At 51.1% G+C, this 16222-nt stretch overlaps 1 protein-coding gene across 1 annotated transcript in view; it reads left to right on the top strand.

Moving 5' to 3' along the window:
* LOC142296680 (actin-like protein 6A) overlaps positions 1–16222 on the top strand; it is a 102535-nt gene that overhangs the window by 44136 nt on the left and 42177 nt on the right. The window contains exons 4-6 of the mRNA XM_075340598.1: positions 1642–1742; positions 1857–1954; positions 3898–3992. Of these exons, the coding sequence (XP_075196713.1) occupies positions 1642–1742; positions 1857–1954; positions 3898–3992 (294 nt within the window). The remainder of the gene's footprint in view (positions 1–1641; positions 1743–1856; positions 1955–3897; positions 3993–16222) is intronic.

The following is a 16222-nucleotide window of genomic DNA, read 5'->3' as shown; positions in this document are numbered from 1 at the left end:
TGCCGCGGATTTTTTGCGGTTTTGCTGCATGAAATGTTCATAACATCTCTGCAGGGATTCACCAGCAAATCCTATGGGAAAAAAAAATGCTGTGCGGTTCATTGCGTCTTCCTGCGTTATTCCCTGTGGTATTTCGCGTCTTCGGGACATAATGTTAATCACTGCCCTGTGTTTTGCAGGGAAGTGATGTAATTATGACAGGAAGAGGAAGCGGAGCAGAGAGTAAACACACACACACACACACACACACACACACACCGGGCTCCGCCGTATTTTTACTTTCCAACCGAGGTAAACACACAGCGGCGGCCCGGTATTCTCAGGCTGGGGAGGGCGAGGGCCAGGGTTAATGCAACACCCCCCCCCCCCCTTCCCCTCCCACAGCCCAGAATATCAGCCCGCAGCTGCCCCGGGACTGTCGCATCCATTATGCGGCAGTCCCGGAGTGTCCCCAGCTCTTCCAGATTGCCGTGATGCGGTGGCAATCCAGGTAATAACGGGTTAAATGGCAGTGGATCGCTGCCATTTAAGTCCCGGCTTAATCATGGCAGCGTCTATGAGACAGCTTTCACGATTAACCCGTAAGTAAAGTGAATAAACACACACACCGTAAAATCCTTTTATTTCAAATAGAATTAACAAAAAAGCCCCTTCTTTCACCACTTTATTACACCCAAACACACAGCTCCGCCGTAATCCACGGAGGTCCCACGATGCTTGCATCCAGCCGCGACTGACACATACTGAATGCAGCGTCGTAACGAGCCTGCAGAGGTAATTACAGGTCATTTCTCACGGTCGGTAATGTGAACAACACATTACCGCTCGGGAGAACTGCAGTGATCTGTCCTCTATCCATCTATCTATCTTTCTATCTATTTATCTATGTATCTCAGAAGGAAATTACTTTTTTTTTTTTTTTTCTCTCTCAATGTGCTTTATTACATTGAATGCATTAAAACACATGTACCAACCTGCGGAAAAACTGCACGAAAACCGCATCAAAATGCATGCGGATTTTGGTGCGTTTCCCCCCCCCCCCCGCGGGTGCGGTAATCTTTCAGTGCCTGCGGAATTTTCTTAAGAAAATTCCTTTTTCCAGTGTGCACAGGGCCTTAACAGGTTTCCAATGTCCTCAGCAAGTTCTGTGGTTCTTACTGGGAGTGATCATTGTGATCATTCTTTAATTTCCTAAAGGGCTCGTAATGTTTTGATTACAATGTTGCTGTTCCATTTTAAAAATAAATAATTATATCTAAAGATTCCATTGAGTGGTTTCTGAGTGCATTTTCAGGCAGTTTTGGGAGCAAATCTGTTCCACACCTGCCTGTTAAAAGTGTGAACCATAGCCTTAGGTCTGGTATTCCTTGAGACATCTTGTGGTACTTGTTTTTCACTGTCTGTATTCCGAATGTAACACTTGGAACTTCCTCGGTTTTACGTAGCATCTTGGGAAACTATATCCAAAATGGTTAAATAAGAGGCAATAATGCATAAATAGATCCATATTATCACACCTTTGATTGCTTAATTAGGTGGAGGGGGCATGTTATCTTTAATGAATAGGCTAATTATTTTTAATTCTGAAGTTCATACAAAGAATCACGATTTACTTTGATAGATTTTTTTGCTTCTTTATAGTTGAAGATTGGGACAGCTTTCAAGCCATATTAGATCACACTTACAAAATGCACATAAAGTCAGAAGCGAGCTTGCATCCGGTTCTTATGTCTGAGGCTGCGGTAAGTACATTTATTCTTCATTTATGAGCCTGCAAAGGAGAAATAAATGTCTATCATGGAAAGCTTTAGAGTGTGGCCTCATAGTTCAGTACTTTTTGTTTCTTTCCTCTTCAGTGGAATACGAGGGCGAAGAGAGAGAAATTAACAGAACTAATGTTTGAGCATTATAATATTCCAGCCTTTTTCCTCTGCAAGACTGCCGTTCTCACCGCGTATCCTTTTCAGTTGTAAAACTACAAGATTGTCCTCACACCAGTGTATTATGCATCAGTATTGCTAAACCAGAGCCAGAAGTGGAGAGTCACCGGAGGATTGGATTTTGGACCTCATATTGACTATGACTTGGATATATGCAAAGTTGAAGGGACTATACCTTTATCTAAAGGCACATCGCTTTAAAACTTCACTGACTGAATTTCTAGCATGAGCAGTATAGATTGCTGATCTTCAGCTTTCCTTTAATTACCTCTTCACGACCGCGGGCAGTAAAGTTACGTCCTATTTTTATGTAACTTAACAACCAGGGACGTAACTTTACTGCCTAAAGTTCATTTGATTGCCGAGGCTTGATGTTCCCTGCTGTTTCTTACAGCATGGGACATTTTGCTTGACCCCAGGGTGTGGCATCGCCACCCCCCATCGACGATTGTTGTGATTGGCTGTCCAAATCTGAACCGCCAACCACATCGATCGCACTGGTTTCGGCTAAAACAATGCCTGAACCAGTGAGATCCTGCTATGAGGTGCTGCAGCAGATCATAGCGGGAGCTCAAACGTGGCGCCCCTGCAACACTGATTAGAGCGATCGTGCTATGACGCGCAGTCGCTCCAATCAGCGTGCAGTGGGTCGGTCTGATCTGGAGGTGACTGCCGTCCACAGGCTTGTGTTGGTCTGGGGAGCCCTCCCCCAGCATGTCTGCGGCGTGAACCGGCTGGTACTTTTAGTTCCACGCCGCCGCTGCTGATGCCGCCGCATCATCACCGCTCCTCCTTGTGAGTATTGCGTGCTCCACCTGATGGCCCCTGCGTGCTCCACCTGATGGCCCCTGCGTGCTCCACCTGATGGCCCCTGCGTGCTCCACCTGATGGCCCCTGCGTGCTCCACCTGATGGCCCCTGCGTGCTCCACCTGATGGCCCCTGCGTGCTCCACCTGATGGCCCCTGCGTGCTCCACCTGATGGCCCCTGCGTGCTCCACCTGATGGCCCCTGCGTGCTCCACCTGATGGCCCCTGCGTGCTCCACCTGATGGCCCCTGCGTGCTCCACCTGATGGCCCGTGCGATCTTTCTCAAACCCGATTCTCTCAGATTTTTAGGCATAAAATGTCAAAGTTTAAAAAATTGAATTGCAAAATTTTCAAAGTTTTCGCCAAATTTCCGAAATTTTCACAAACGCAAAAAATATCGGCCTAAATTTACCACTATCATGAAGTACAATATGTCACGAAAAAACAATCTCAGAATCACTGGGATCCGTTGAAGCGTTCCAGAGTTATAACCTCAAAGTGACACTGGTCAGAATTGCAAATAATGGCCCGGTCATTATGGTGTTTTAGTGGCGGGGGGTGAAGAGATTAAAGAAATCGCACGTTCATTCAATAAGAGCATATATGTCGCCTTCTATAGAATCTGTGCAATGCTGTGCGCTCTTGGTTCAAGAGCTGTGCACTACTCTGTGATCGGTGGGGTTCTCACAACCCTGACCCCCAACAATCTATAGGCGACTTGGGGTATGTTCCCACATTGCAGATGTTCTACACTTAAAACAGCATCTCTTGGCAGGAAAAACACTGCGGGTAAAAAAAAAATGTATTTTGCCACGTTTTTTAATGCAGTTTTTTATGCATTGAGATAGGGAAGACGCTGGGAAAATACAGAAACAATTGACGTTAATTTTTTGGTGCAGTTTTTTTTTTTTTCTGCACCAAAATCTGTAACGTGGGCACGGCACTTCAGGATTCTCATAGATTTTGTTAGGACGTGTTGAATGAAGAAACTGTTGCTTAAACTAACATCTAGAAAATGGTGAAGAGTTATAAATTCTATAAAGTTTTAAGAGCCTTCATGCAGTGATTACACATTATTAACTGAACAAAGAAACCCGCCGTTTAGACTTCTTTTTGAGAGTAAAATGATTCCTTCACGCCTTGGATTAGCTTTGCTAATGGTCGATCTACGGGTCTGATTTTGGATAGTGGTTCCACTCACACTACAGCCATTCCAGTACATGATGGATATGTACTTCAACAAGGTAAAACAACCTTCTTAATACCAAAGTTCTCTGCTCATACAGAATAATTACTTCAATTACTCCCATTTGAAGGACATGATTTCTTTAAGCACGCTGCGTTTTTCTCCCATCCATGTACCCTGCCACTTACTTGTCGATCTTCTCTTCGGACTCGATTTTTCACCTTCCCATATCGACTTGTTCGGCAGACTGTCTAATATGGCCTTTTGATAGACAGTGTCAGGGGAGATAAGAATCCAACATGACTCATTTTAGACTAATTCTTTTGTTCTCCTTGAATTAAGACACAGAGATTTCTAGCAGCGGTTCTCTTAAGGTACCGTCACACTAAGCGACGCTCCAGCGATCCCACCAGCAACCTGACCTGGCAGGGATCGCTGGAGCGTCGCTACACGGGTCGCTGGTGAGCTGTCACACAGGCAGATCTCACGCAGCGCAGCATCGCTTCTACGCGTCGCTGCTGGCTGGGGGCTGGTCACTGGTTGCTGAACCAGTGACCAGCCCCCATCCAGCAGCGACGCGTGGAAGTGATGCTGCGCTTGGTAACTAAGGTAAATATCAGGTTACCGGCGCATACCGCTTAGCGCTGGCTCCCTGCACTCCTAGCCAGAGTACACATCGGGTTAATTACCCAATGTGTAGTCTGGCTATGTGTGCAGGGAGCCGGCGCTGACAATGTGAGAGCGGTGAACGCTGGTAACGAAGGTAAATATCGGGTAACCAAGGAAAGGGCTGCTTGGTTACCCGATATTTACATTGGTTACCAGCGTCCGCAGAAGCCGGCTCCCTGCTCACTGCACATTCAGTTGTTGCTCTCTTACTGTCACACACAGCGATGTTTGCTTCACAGCGGGGGAGCAACAACTAAAAAATGGTCCAGGACATTCAGCAACAACCAGCGACCTCACAGCAGGGGCCAGGTCATTGCTGGATGTCACACACAGCGACATCACTAGCAAGTTGTACCTCAGCAGCGATGTTGCTTAGTGTGACGGTACCTTTAGAGAACACAGGAATGCTCTGCAGAGCGAGTGCTACTGTGTATGGAAGAGTCAGGCAAGATTGCTGCTGGCTGTATGATACACCACACCATCGTTCTGGCGACAGCTATCTAAAGTGCATAGAGGGATTAAACTGTGTGACTGGAGCTGTGTAATGATCATCAGTATCTATGATAGCATTTTCTGTCTACTCCTCTCCCACATCCACTTTCACAAACGTTTTTGTGGGACAGTAGGCTTGTACAGTCTATATTGATTTGTCACACCGGAGGTTCGGGTGACTTAGAGGGAGAATCCCTTTGAGAGAACAGAAAGGCATGTCATGTTCAGATAGATAGAAAGGAGCAACTAAACAATGTAATATGAGCTAAATTATTTATATCAGGGGACCAGTGACAGGATGAAGTGGCAAAAGCATAACCTAGGGAATTCTATTAATGAGCATTTGTGTGTGTGTATAGAATTAGGGTTTTTTTTTTCACATATTTTAACACACTGTAATAAAGGGAACCTGTTACCAGATTTGGCGACTATAAGCTGCAGCAACCACCAGTGGGCTCTTATATACAGCATTCTACCATGCTGTATATAAGAGCCCAGGCCGCTGTGTAGAACTTAAAAATGACTTTATAATACTTAAATGGTCGGTGCGGTGCAGATGGGTCAGAAGAGTGGCTCTGTTCTCCGGGTACGGCGCCTCCTCTTTCAGCCACCTTTTGTCCTCCTTCTTCTGCGTAGGCGCACTACAATACTTTAATCTGCCCTGTTCAGGGCAGATCAAAGTGCGCCTGCGCAGGACCTCAATACCAGCGCGTGTGCATGTTGTAGGGCTTGTCATGCACCCCGGCTTCAGAAGGAGAACAAAGATGGCCGAAAGAGGAGGCGCCGCACCCGGAAAACGGAGACACCCATCTGCACCGACCATTTAGGTGAGTATTATAAAGTGATTTTCTCTGACGCCTCATTGGGGGACACAGGACCATGGGTGTTATGCAGCTTATTCATAGGAGGACACTAAGTAGATGCAAAGATGTTAGCTCCTCCTCTGCAGAATACACCCCCTGGCCCAGCCAGGCTACTTCAGTTTTAGCTTAGTGTCTATAGGAGGCACATCTCTGCAGACTACTGCAGCAAGAATTTTTTGTTTTTAGAGGGCGACGGTTCCTTCGGGGACCGATTTTCCCCAAACCATCAACAGGCGGGAACGCGGAGTATCTCCTCCCCGTACCCCCTCCTGTGACGCTGGATCCTGGGCTGTTACTCACTGGACGACAGGTCTCATGGCACTGATTTTCCACAGCCCAGAGCAGATGAAAACTTCCCCAATCCCTCTTGCAGGCTCTGAGTTGATACACATTCTGCACCAAGTGTGACCAGGCATCAGACTGCCATCTCTACAGGTGCTGAGGTGAGAGTATTCCGATTTTTTTTCCAGAGCACAGAGTAGATGAAAACTTCCTCACTCTCTCTGGCAGGGTCTGAGTTGATACACGTTCTGTGACCGGGCACAGCAGGCGTCAGAATCTGCACACTGGCTCCCTGACAGGAAATTGGAGCAAAGGTCACACTGACTGCAATCACAGCCCATGTGCATCCAGACTCCTGCATAGCATTCCACCTGTGGCTGGGGGAGGGAAGAGCTCTCAGGACTCGGTGCAGCCGCAGCTGTGGTAGACTTAGAGGTTTTTCTGTCCACCATTGTTGTGCAGGGCTGTAGGAGGGAAGGGGAGTCCCTTCCCACCATATATTTTTTTTTTTTTTTGTTTATTATATTTTCTCATGCCTTCTTGTCAGAGCTAAGCCCCAACCCCCCCCCCCCCCCCCCAACATCCTCCTTCCCATAGGAACTGTGACACAGGAGGAGGTGGGGGAAGGGCTATCAGTGTTCTGGGTGAGTTATAGCCTCACTTGCATATTAGCTATGTAGAGCATTGCTCCCTCATTACAATCAGTTTGTGGCTCATCAGCCAGGAGCTGCAGTCAATGTTTCTTTGTCGCTCCATTGCGAGACCCAGACAATTGGGTGTATAGGCTATGCCTCCGGAGGCCGCACAAAGTATTACACTAAAAGTGTAAAGCCCCTCCCCTTCTGCCTATACACCCCCCGTGCTCCCACGGGCTCCTCAGTTTTTTGCTTTGTGCGAAGGAGGCAGACATGCACGCATAGCTCCACAGATTAGTCAGCAGCAGCTGCTGACTATGTCGGATGGAAGAAAAGAGGGCCCATAACAGGGCCCCCAGCATGCTCCCTTCTCACCCCACTCTTGTCGGCGGTGTTGTTAAGGTTGAGGTATCCATTGCGGGTACGGAGGCTGGAGCCCACATGCTGTTTTCCTTCCCCATCCCATTTAGGGCTCTGGGTGAAGTGGGATCCTAATCGGTCTCCAGGCACTGAGACCGTGCTCCATCCACAGCCCCTGGGGACTCTGCTGGATAATGGAGCCGAGTATCGTCAGGGACATGGCCCTGCTACTTTGAGGTACTCTGGGTCCCCGTGGGGACCGCGCACAGAAACACTCCAGCATTGCTGGGTGTGTTAGTGCGCCGGGGACCGCGGCGCTGACCGCAATTGTGCCATCACACGCTGCAGCGTGGCTGGGTGTGTAGTGTATTGGGGACTACCGCGCTGACCACCGCTGCCATTGTTATACATGCGGCGCGGCTGGGACTGTTAGTGCGCCGGGGACATCCGCGCCGACCGCGCTTATACGGCGGCCGCGCTTATAACTCTAGTCCCCGGCTTTTGCGGCCTAGTCTCATTCTCTTCCCGCCCCCAGGCCTGCCAGTCAGGGGAAGGGCGGGACGCTGTACAGAATGTCAGCACTGAGGGCTGGAGCATGCTTTGCATACTCCACCCCCCTCACTGTGCACAGTGGGGCACCAGTTTCCCGCACTTTCTAGGGCACGCCCACGGCTCCCTCCTCTCCTCAGGACGCCGGCAGCCATTCCTGTCAGCTCTTCTGACGCTGGAGAGGGGAGACAAGCTCTGGGAGACCCAGGCAGGGATTCTGGTGGCCACACAACCGCTTTGAGCGGCCGGTAAGCAGCACCTCTGGTGCTGGCCCCACTTGTGCAGAAGTGTACTTATAGATTATATGATTATAGGCTATACTTTACACTGTATAGTGCACGGTTGATTTTTGGCTATATACCCTCCTGGGTTGCTCAGGGGAGACAACAGCATGGCGCCCACAAGAAGCAGGGGTGCCAAAACACAGGCTTACTATGCTGCCTGCGCCGCATGTACGGCTCCACTACCGGCAGGTTCCACTGACCCTCATTGTGTGCACTGCTCGGCCCCTGTGGCACTTACTCAGCCGGAGCCTCTGCTAAGGGTGGCCCAGGGGGAACCACCTGCTAACACTGTCCAGGTGACAGGGACGGAGTTTACAGTTTTTACTGAAAGGCTGTCTGAGACTATGGCTAAGATACTAGAAGCTTTGCAGTCCAGACCGGTATCTCAGACCATGGGCACTGTGGAATCATTGCCCCCTGGTTCCCCTCAGTTGGAACAACCATGTCCTCCCGGGGTGTCTCATAGATCCCAGGGTGAGGTCTCTGACCCGGACCGCAGTCCCAGACCGCCTAAGCGAGCTCGCTGGGAAATTCCCTCGACATCATCACATTGTTCAGGGTCTCAGCGGGAGGACTCTCTGTATGATGAAGCGGAGGTAGCTGATCAGGATTCTGATCCTGAGGCCGCTCTCAACCTTGATACTCCTGATGGGGACGCCATAGTGAATGATCTTATCGCGTCCATAAATCAAATGTTGGATATTTCTCCCTCAGCTCCTCCAGTAGAGGAGTCAGCTTCTCAGCAGGAGAAATTCCGTTTCAGGTTTCCCAAGCGTACAACGAGTATGTTTCTGGACCACTCTGACTTCACCTCCAAAAAGTGCTTAACCGGTTTGCCTTTTTCTGGCGACCGTTTGTTTGGTGAGAGATTGGATGAAATCATCAAGCAATCCAAGGGAAAGGAAACATCCTTACCCCAGGCCAAACCAAACTTACCCCAACAGAGGAGGGGACAGTCGAGGTTTCGGTCCTTTCGGGGTGCGGGCAGGTCCCAATTCTCCTCGTCCAAAAGGCCTCAGAAGGATCAGAGGAACTCCGATTCATGGCGGTCTAAGTCACGCCCTAAAAAGACCGCCGGAGGTGCCGCTACCAAGGCGGCTTCCTCATGACTTACGGCCGCTTCACACCGCATCCTCGGTCGGTGGCAGGCTCTCCCGCTTTTGCGACACCTGGCTGCCACAGGTAAGACCGTTGGGTGAGAGACATTCTGTCTCACGGTTACAGGATAGAGTTCAGCTCTCATCCTCCGACTCGATTCTTCAGGACATCTCCGCCTCCCGAGCGAGCCGATGCTCTTCTGCAGGCGCTGGGCACTCTGAAGGCAGAAGGAGTGGTGGTCCCTGTTCCTCTTCAGCAACAGGGTCACGGTTTTTACTCCAACTTGTTCGTGGTTCCAAAGAAGGACGGGTCTTTCCGTCCTGTCCTGGACCTAAAACTGCTCAACAAACACGTAAAGACCAGGCGGTTCCGGATGGAATCCCTCCGCTCCGTCATCGCCTCAATGTCTCAAGGAGATTTCCTTGCATCGATCGATATCAAAGATGCTTATCTCCACGTTCCGATTGCTCCAGAGCATCAGCGCTTTCTGCGCTTCGCCATAGGAGACGAACACCTTCAGTTCGTGGCACTGCCGTTCGGCCTGGCGACAGCCCCACGGGTTTTCACCAAGGTCATGGCTACAGTAGTCGCGGTCCTTCACTCTCAGGGACACTCAGTGATCCCTTACTTAGACGATCTGCTGGTCAAGGCTCCCTCTCAAGAGGCATGCCAGCACAGCCTCACCGCTACTCTGGAGACTCTCCAGAGTTTCGGGTGGATCATCAATTTTCCAAAGTCAAATCTGACACCGGCCCAATCGCTGACATATCTTGGCATGGAGTTTCATACCCTCTCAGCGATAGTGAAGCTTCCGCTGAACAAGCAGCGTTCACTACAGACGGGGGTGCAATCTCTCCTTCAAGGTCAGTCACACCCCTTGAGGCGCCTCATGCACTTCCTGGGGAAGATGGTGGCAGCAATGGAGGCAGTCCCTTTCGCGCAGTTTCACCTGCGTCCTCTTCAATGGGACATCCTACGCAAATGGGACAGGAAGCCGACGTCCCTCGACAGGAACGTCTCCCTCTCTCAGGCAACCAAAGCTTCCCTTCGGTGGTGGCTTCTTCCCACTTCATTATCGAAGGGGAAATCCTTCCTACCCCCATCCTGGGCGGTGGTCACAACGGACGCGAGTCTGTCAGGGTGGGGAGCAGTTTTTCTCCACCACAGGGCTCAGGGTACGTGGACCCAGCAAGAGTCCTCACTTCAGATCAATGTTCTGGAGATCAGGGCAGTGTATCTTGCCCTGAAAGCGTTCCAGCAGTGGCTGGAAGGCAAGCAGATCCGAATTCAGTCGGACAACTCCACAGCGGTGGCTTACATCAACCACCAAGGAGGAACACGCAGTCGGCAAGCCTTCCAGGAAGTCCGGCGGATTTTGATGTGGGTGGAAGCCACGGCCTCCACCATCTCCGCAGTTCACATCCCAGGCGTGGAAAACTGGGAAGCAGATTTTCTCAGTTGCCAGGGCATGGACGCAGGGGAATGGTCCCTTCACCCGGACGTGTTTCAGGAGATCTGTTGCCGCTGGGGGATGCCGGACGTTAACCTAATGGCGTCCCGACACAACAACAAGGTCACGGCATTCATGGCACGTTCTCACGATCACAGAGCTCTAGCGGCAGACGCCTTAGTTCAAGATTGGTCGCAGTTTCAACTCCCTTATGTGTTTCCTCCGCTGGCACTGTTGCCCAGAGTGTTACGCAAGATCAGGGCCGACTGCAGCCGCGCCATCCTCGTTGCCCCAGACTGGCCGAGGAGGTCGTGGTACCCGGATCTGTGGCATCTCACGGTCGGCCAACCGTGGGCACTACCAGACCGACCAGACTTGCTGTCTCAAGGGCCGTTTTTCCATCTGAATTCTGCGGCCCTCAACCTGACTGTGTGGCCATTGAGTCCTGGATCTTAGCGTCTTCAGGATTATCCCAGGAGGTCATTGCCACTATGAGACAGGCTAGGAAACCAACGTCCGCCAAGATTTACCACAGGACGTGGAAAATATTCCTGTCGTGGTGCTCTGCTCGGGGTTTTTCTCCCTGGCCATTTGCCTTGCCCACTTTCCTGTCCTTTCTTCAGTCCGGATTGGAAAAGGGTTTGTCACTCGGTTCCCTTAAGGGACAAGTCTCTGCGCTCTCTGTGTTTTTTCAGAAGCGCCTGGCCAGACTTCCACAGGTACGCACGTTTCTGCAGGGGGTTTGTCACATCGTTCCTCCTTACAAACGTCCGTTGGAACCCTGGGATCTGAACAGGGTGCTGATGGTTCTTCAGAAACCACCGTTCGAGCCAATGAGGGATATTTCTCTCGCACGCCTTTCGCAGAAAGTGGTTTTCCTAGTAGCAGTCACTTCACTTCGGAGAGTGTCTGAGCTAACAGCATTGTCATGCAAAGCCCCTTTCCTGGTGTTTCACCAGGACAAGGTGGTTCTGCGTCCGGTTCCGGAATTTCTCCCTAAGGTGGTATCCCCCTTTCATCTCAATCAGGATATCTCCTTACCCTCTTTTTGTCCTCATCCAGTTCACCAATGTGAAAAGGATTTGCACTTGTTAGATCTGGTGAGAGCACTCAGACTCTACATTTCTCGTACGGCGCCCCTGCGCCGCTCGGATGCACTCTTTGTCCTTGTCGCTGGCCAGCGTAAAGGGTCACAGGCTTCCAAATCAACCCTGGCTCGGTGGATCAAGGAACCAATTCTCGAAGCTTACCGTTCTGCTGGGCTTCCGGTTCCTTCAGGGCTGAAGGCCCATTCTACCAGAGCCGTGGGTGCGTCCTGGGCTTTGAGGCACCAGGCTACGGCTCAGCAGGTGTGTCAGGCGGCTACCTGGTCGAGCCTGCACACTTTCACGAAACACTATCAGGTGCATACCTATGCTTCGGCGGATGCCAGCCTAGGTAGGCGAGTCCTTCAGGCGGCGGTTGCCCACCTGTAGGACGGAGCCGTTACGGCTCTATTTTGAGGTATTATTTACCCACCCAGGGACTGCTTTTGGACGTCCCAATTGTCGGGGTCTCCCAATGGAGCGACAAAGAAGAAGGGAATTTTGTTTACTTACCGTAAATTCCTTTTCTTCTAGCTCCAATTGGGAGACCCAGCACCCGCCCCTGTTTTTTTTGTGTACACATGTTGTTCATGTTGAATGGTTTCAGTTCTCCGATATTCCTTCGGATTGAATTTACTTTAAACCAGTTTATAATTTTTTTTCCTCCTTCTTGCTTTTGCACCAAAACTGAGGAGCCCGTGGGAGCACGGGGGGTGTATAGGCAGAAGGGGAGGGGCTTTACACTTTTAGTGTAATACTTTGTGCGGCCTCCGGAGGCATAGCCTATACACCCAATTGTCTGGGTCTCCCAATTGGAGCTAGAAGAAAAGGAATTTACGGTAAGTAAACAAAATTCCCTTCTTTATGCCCTGCACAACTACAGCAACAACTATAAGACGCTGAGCTACTAGGGGATGATAGCACCTCTTCCTTCTGTGAGTCCGGTGCCCCTGTAGCTTATCCCCCCCCCGCCACCACCGCAGCAACCGCTGCCAGCTGCCAGCTTAGAGCCTACGGCTCCCAGTCCCCCGGAATGGGCACAGTTCCCAGAACCTGGTGCTGGCTATGCAACATCGTCCTCACACCCCTCGGGGGCCCCTGGACAGAACGCAGCCTGATGACACCTCTATAGAGGGTCCTTCTGATAAGAATCAGCCCTCTGCTTCACCGGTTGCAAATCAGAAAAAGGGCATGACCCCCATGGTTCTCCCTCTGGGGTACACAGATGAGGTTCTCCCACATGTTCCGCGGTCTCTGAGGAGCTGGAGGAAGGGGAATGTTTGTACCGGGATGATTCCCTGGTTTCAACCTCCCCGAGCGATCAAGCTGCGATGGACTTATTGCAGCAATCAACCAAAACTCTGCATGTGGAAGATCTCCCATCCACTACTACTGACCCTGCGGTCTCCTTTTAAAAGGGTGACGAAACCTCCAAAAAAAAAAAAAAAAAAAGATTTTAACGCCGCTTCTTTATCCGTAAACTCATGGAGTCCCGTTACCCCTTTGGCTTAGCTGTCTCTAAGGGCTGGGCTGATCCGGCCTCGGTGGATCCTCATCCGGCTTCCGCCTGCCTGAAGGACCACTCCTGTCTTTTACTTGATGGATCCTCCTTCAAGGACCCGACAGACATACAAGTGGAGCAGCTCGATCGCTCTGCCTCAAGGCCGCGGGTCCCTCTCCCCTTTCGTGTGGGTCGCACAGGCACCAGGACTACCAGTTTCCCTCAGACCCTCACAGATGTAACTGTTCACATTGCTGCGGCGGCAGAGTACCTCATGCAGGCCTCCCTCGGCCCTCTACCTGCGCAGTTATTGCCGCCTCAAATACCATAGCCATCCGTAAGGCCCTCGGGATCCGATAATGGAGAGCGGACTCGGTCTCTAAGAAGCCTCTCACCGTACTCCTTTCCAGACCGATGATTTGCCGGTCATCTGGACAGGCTCTTTTTTTGTCTGACGCCACGGGAGGAAAAGAGTACCTCCCTCCCCCAACTCTAGCCCAGGATGTTTTTTACTAGACACGCAGGGCCCGACCTTCTCAGCCCTCCTGGGGTCCACCTTGTCCTGGCAGTCTAGACAAAGACCGAGGAGTCTCGTCCTCCTCCATCTGGGCCGCCTCCTCAGACCACAAATGGGTGTGATACTTTGTCTTCCGGTTACCACATTGAATTCTGGACCCGATCCCCTGGTCAGTCTTTTCTCTCAAACCCCCCCCCTCCCCCCCCAAAGGCTCCAAAACACCACGAGGCCTTCTCAGCAATCCACTCCCTCCAAACGGCGGGGGTGATGGTCCCTGTTCCGGACGTCGAGAGGTTCAAGGCCTTCTATTACAACCTCTCGTGGTCCTCAAAAAAGGACGGGTCAGTTCGTCCCATCCTGGACCTCTAACACCTGAGCAAACATGTGCACGTAAGGAGATTCAGAATGGACTTCCTAGGGTCCATTATTACCTTTTATGGTCGAAGGAGAATTCCTTGCTTCCCTAGCTATCAGGGACGCGTACCTGCACATACCCATCGCTCCAGCTCACCAAAAGTTCCTCCGCTTCGCGGTTCAGGACTTCTTCTTTTTTTTTTTTTTTCCATTTGTGGCCCTACCCTCGGCTCTGCAACAGCACCAAGGGTCTTAACTAAGGTCATGGCGGCCGCCATGAGTGCCCTTCACGCCAGGAGAGTGGCTGTTCTGCCTTGCTTGGATGACCTCCTCATCAAGGGCTAAACCAGCGTGCAGATCTCTGTGGGCACCCTATCCCGCTTAGGGCGGCTTCTGACTCCAGTCAAATCATCCCGGATACCGTCAAAATCCGTCACCTCCCTGGCCATGTCCCTGGACACTCTTCGGGCCTTGATATTTTCCCCTCAAGACAAGGCGACTGCTCTACAACAAGCGGTACACTGCCCTCTACGTACTCCTCTCGCTCCATACGATTCAGTATGAGAGTGCTAGGTAGGATAGCGGCGGCTATAGATGCAGTGCTGCTCGCTTAGCCACACCACCGCCCACTGCAGCTTGCGCTTCTAGCTGCCTGGGACAAGAGCCCCTTTTCCTTGGACGAACTTTTCACCTGACACCTTCAGTCAGGTATGCGCTTTGCTGGTGGCTTCAGTCCTCTTCCATATCGAGAAGGACTTTTTCTCCCCCAAGTGGACTGGCTACTCCTGACCACGGACGTCAGCCTCTTAGTCTGGGGAGCAGCATCCTGGCTCCACACTGCTTCGGGACGTTGGACACCCCAGGAGTCTTCCCTTCCCAGAAATCATCCTGAAAATCAGCGCGATCTTCTCGCGCTCAGGTCATTCCCCCCTTCTGCTAGCAGGTCGTTTGATTCGGGTCCAATTGGACAAAGCAACAGCTGTGGGGTAGGTCAATCGGCAGGGAGGTACCAGCAGCAAGACAGCTTATCTCGAGGTCCTCAGGATCCTCACCTGGGCCGAATCGACGGGGGTCTGTGTTTTCAGCGTTACACATACCGGGAGTAGAGAACTGGGCGGCGGACCTTCTAAGTCGCCAAGGACTGGCTGCCGAAGAGTGGTTTCTCCACCCAGATGTGTTCCCACGCATCTGCACTCACTGGAGTACACCAGACGTGGATCTAATGGCCTCAAAGTTGAACGCAAAGGTACCCGCGTTCTTAGCCAGGTCACGTGATCCACAGTCCATTGGCGCGGATGCTCTAGTCTCCTGAAGTCGTTTCAGTCTCCCTTCTATGTTTTTCGCCTCTGCCCCTGCTGCCACTAGTAATCAGGAAGATCAAGGCAGAAGGAGTCCCGGTGATGCTAATAGCATCGGACTAGCCCAGGTATGCTAAATTAGTACAATTGCTCATGGCACCTCGTAAGCATCCCAGACCTGCTGACCCAAGGGATCATTTCCCATCAGAACTCCAGAGCCCTGAAGCTGACGGCCTGGCCATTGAGACCTGGGCTTTAACAAGAGCGAGATTCTCTCCTGCGGTCATCTCCACCATGTACAGTGCCCGAAAGCCGGCCTTCATCCCGTTTTTACCACCGTACGTGAAAAACATTCCTTTTCCAGTGCAGGGAATCTAATGTCCAACCTATGCCTCTGGCGATCCCCAGAATTCTTGATTCTCTTTTTTTTTTTTTTTTTTTTTTTTTCAGTCAGGTTGCAAAAGGGGTTGGCCCTCAGCTCCCTTAAGGGGCAGGTTTCATCTCTCTCAATATTCTATCAATACCACCTAGCTTGCAATCCGCAAGTCAAGACTGTCCTCAAGGGTGTTTCCCATCTAGTTTCCCTGTATAAACGGTCGCTGGACCCATGAGACCTCAATCTCGTTTTGGATGGTATACAGAGGTCCCCTTTTGAACCTCTTAAGGAATCTTCTCTCCTGGAAGGTAACATTCTTAGTGGCGATTTACGTCCATCAGACAAGTTTCGGAACTGGCATCACTCTCTTGCCGCGAACCCTTTCTGATCTTTCATCAGGACAAGGTGGTACTACGCCCCCTTCTGGATTTTCTTCCGAAGGCTACTTCCCTGTTTCATATGAACGAGGACGTTG

The sequence above is a fragment of the Anomaloglossus baeobatrachus genome, chromosome 3, assembly GCF_048569485.1.
Source record: "Anomaloglossus baeobatrachus isolate aAnoBae1 chromosome 3, aAnoBae1.hap1, whole genome shotgun sequence".
In the NCBI taxonomy this organism is placed as follows: Eukaryota; Metazoa; Chordata; class Amphibia; order Anura; family Aromobatidae; genus Anomaloglossus; species Anomaloglossus baeobatrachus.
This window is presented reverse-complemented; position numbering and strand designations above follow the sequence as displayed.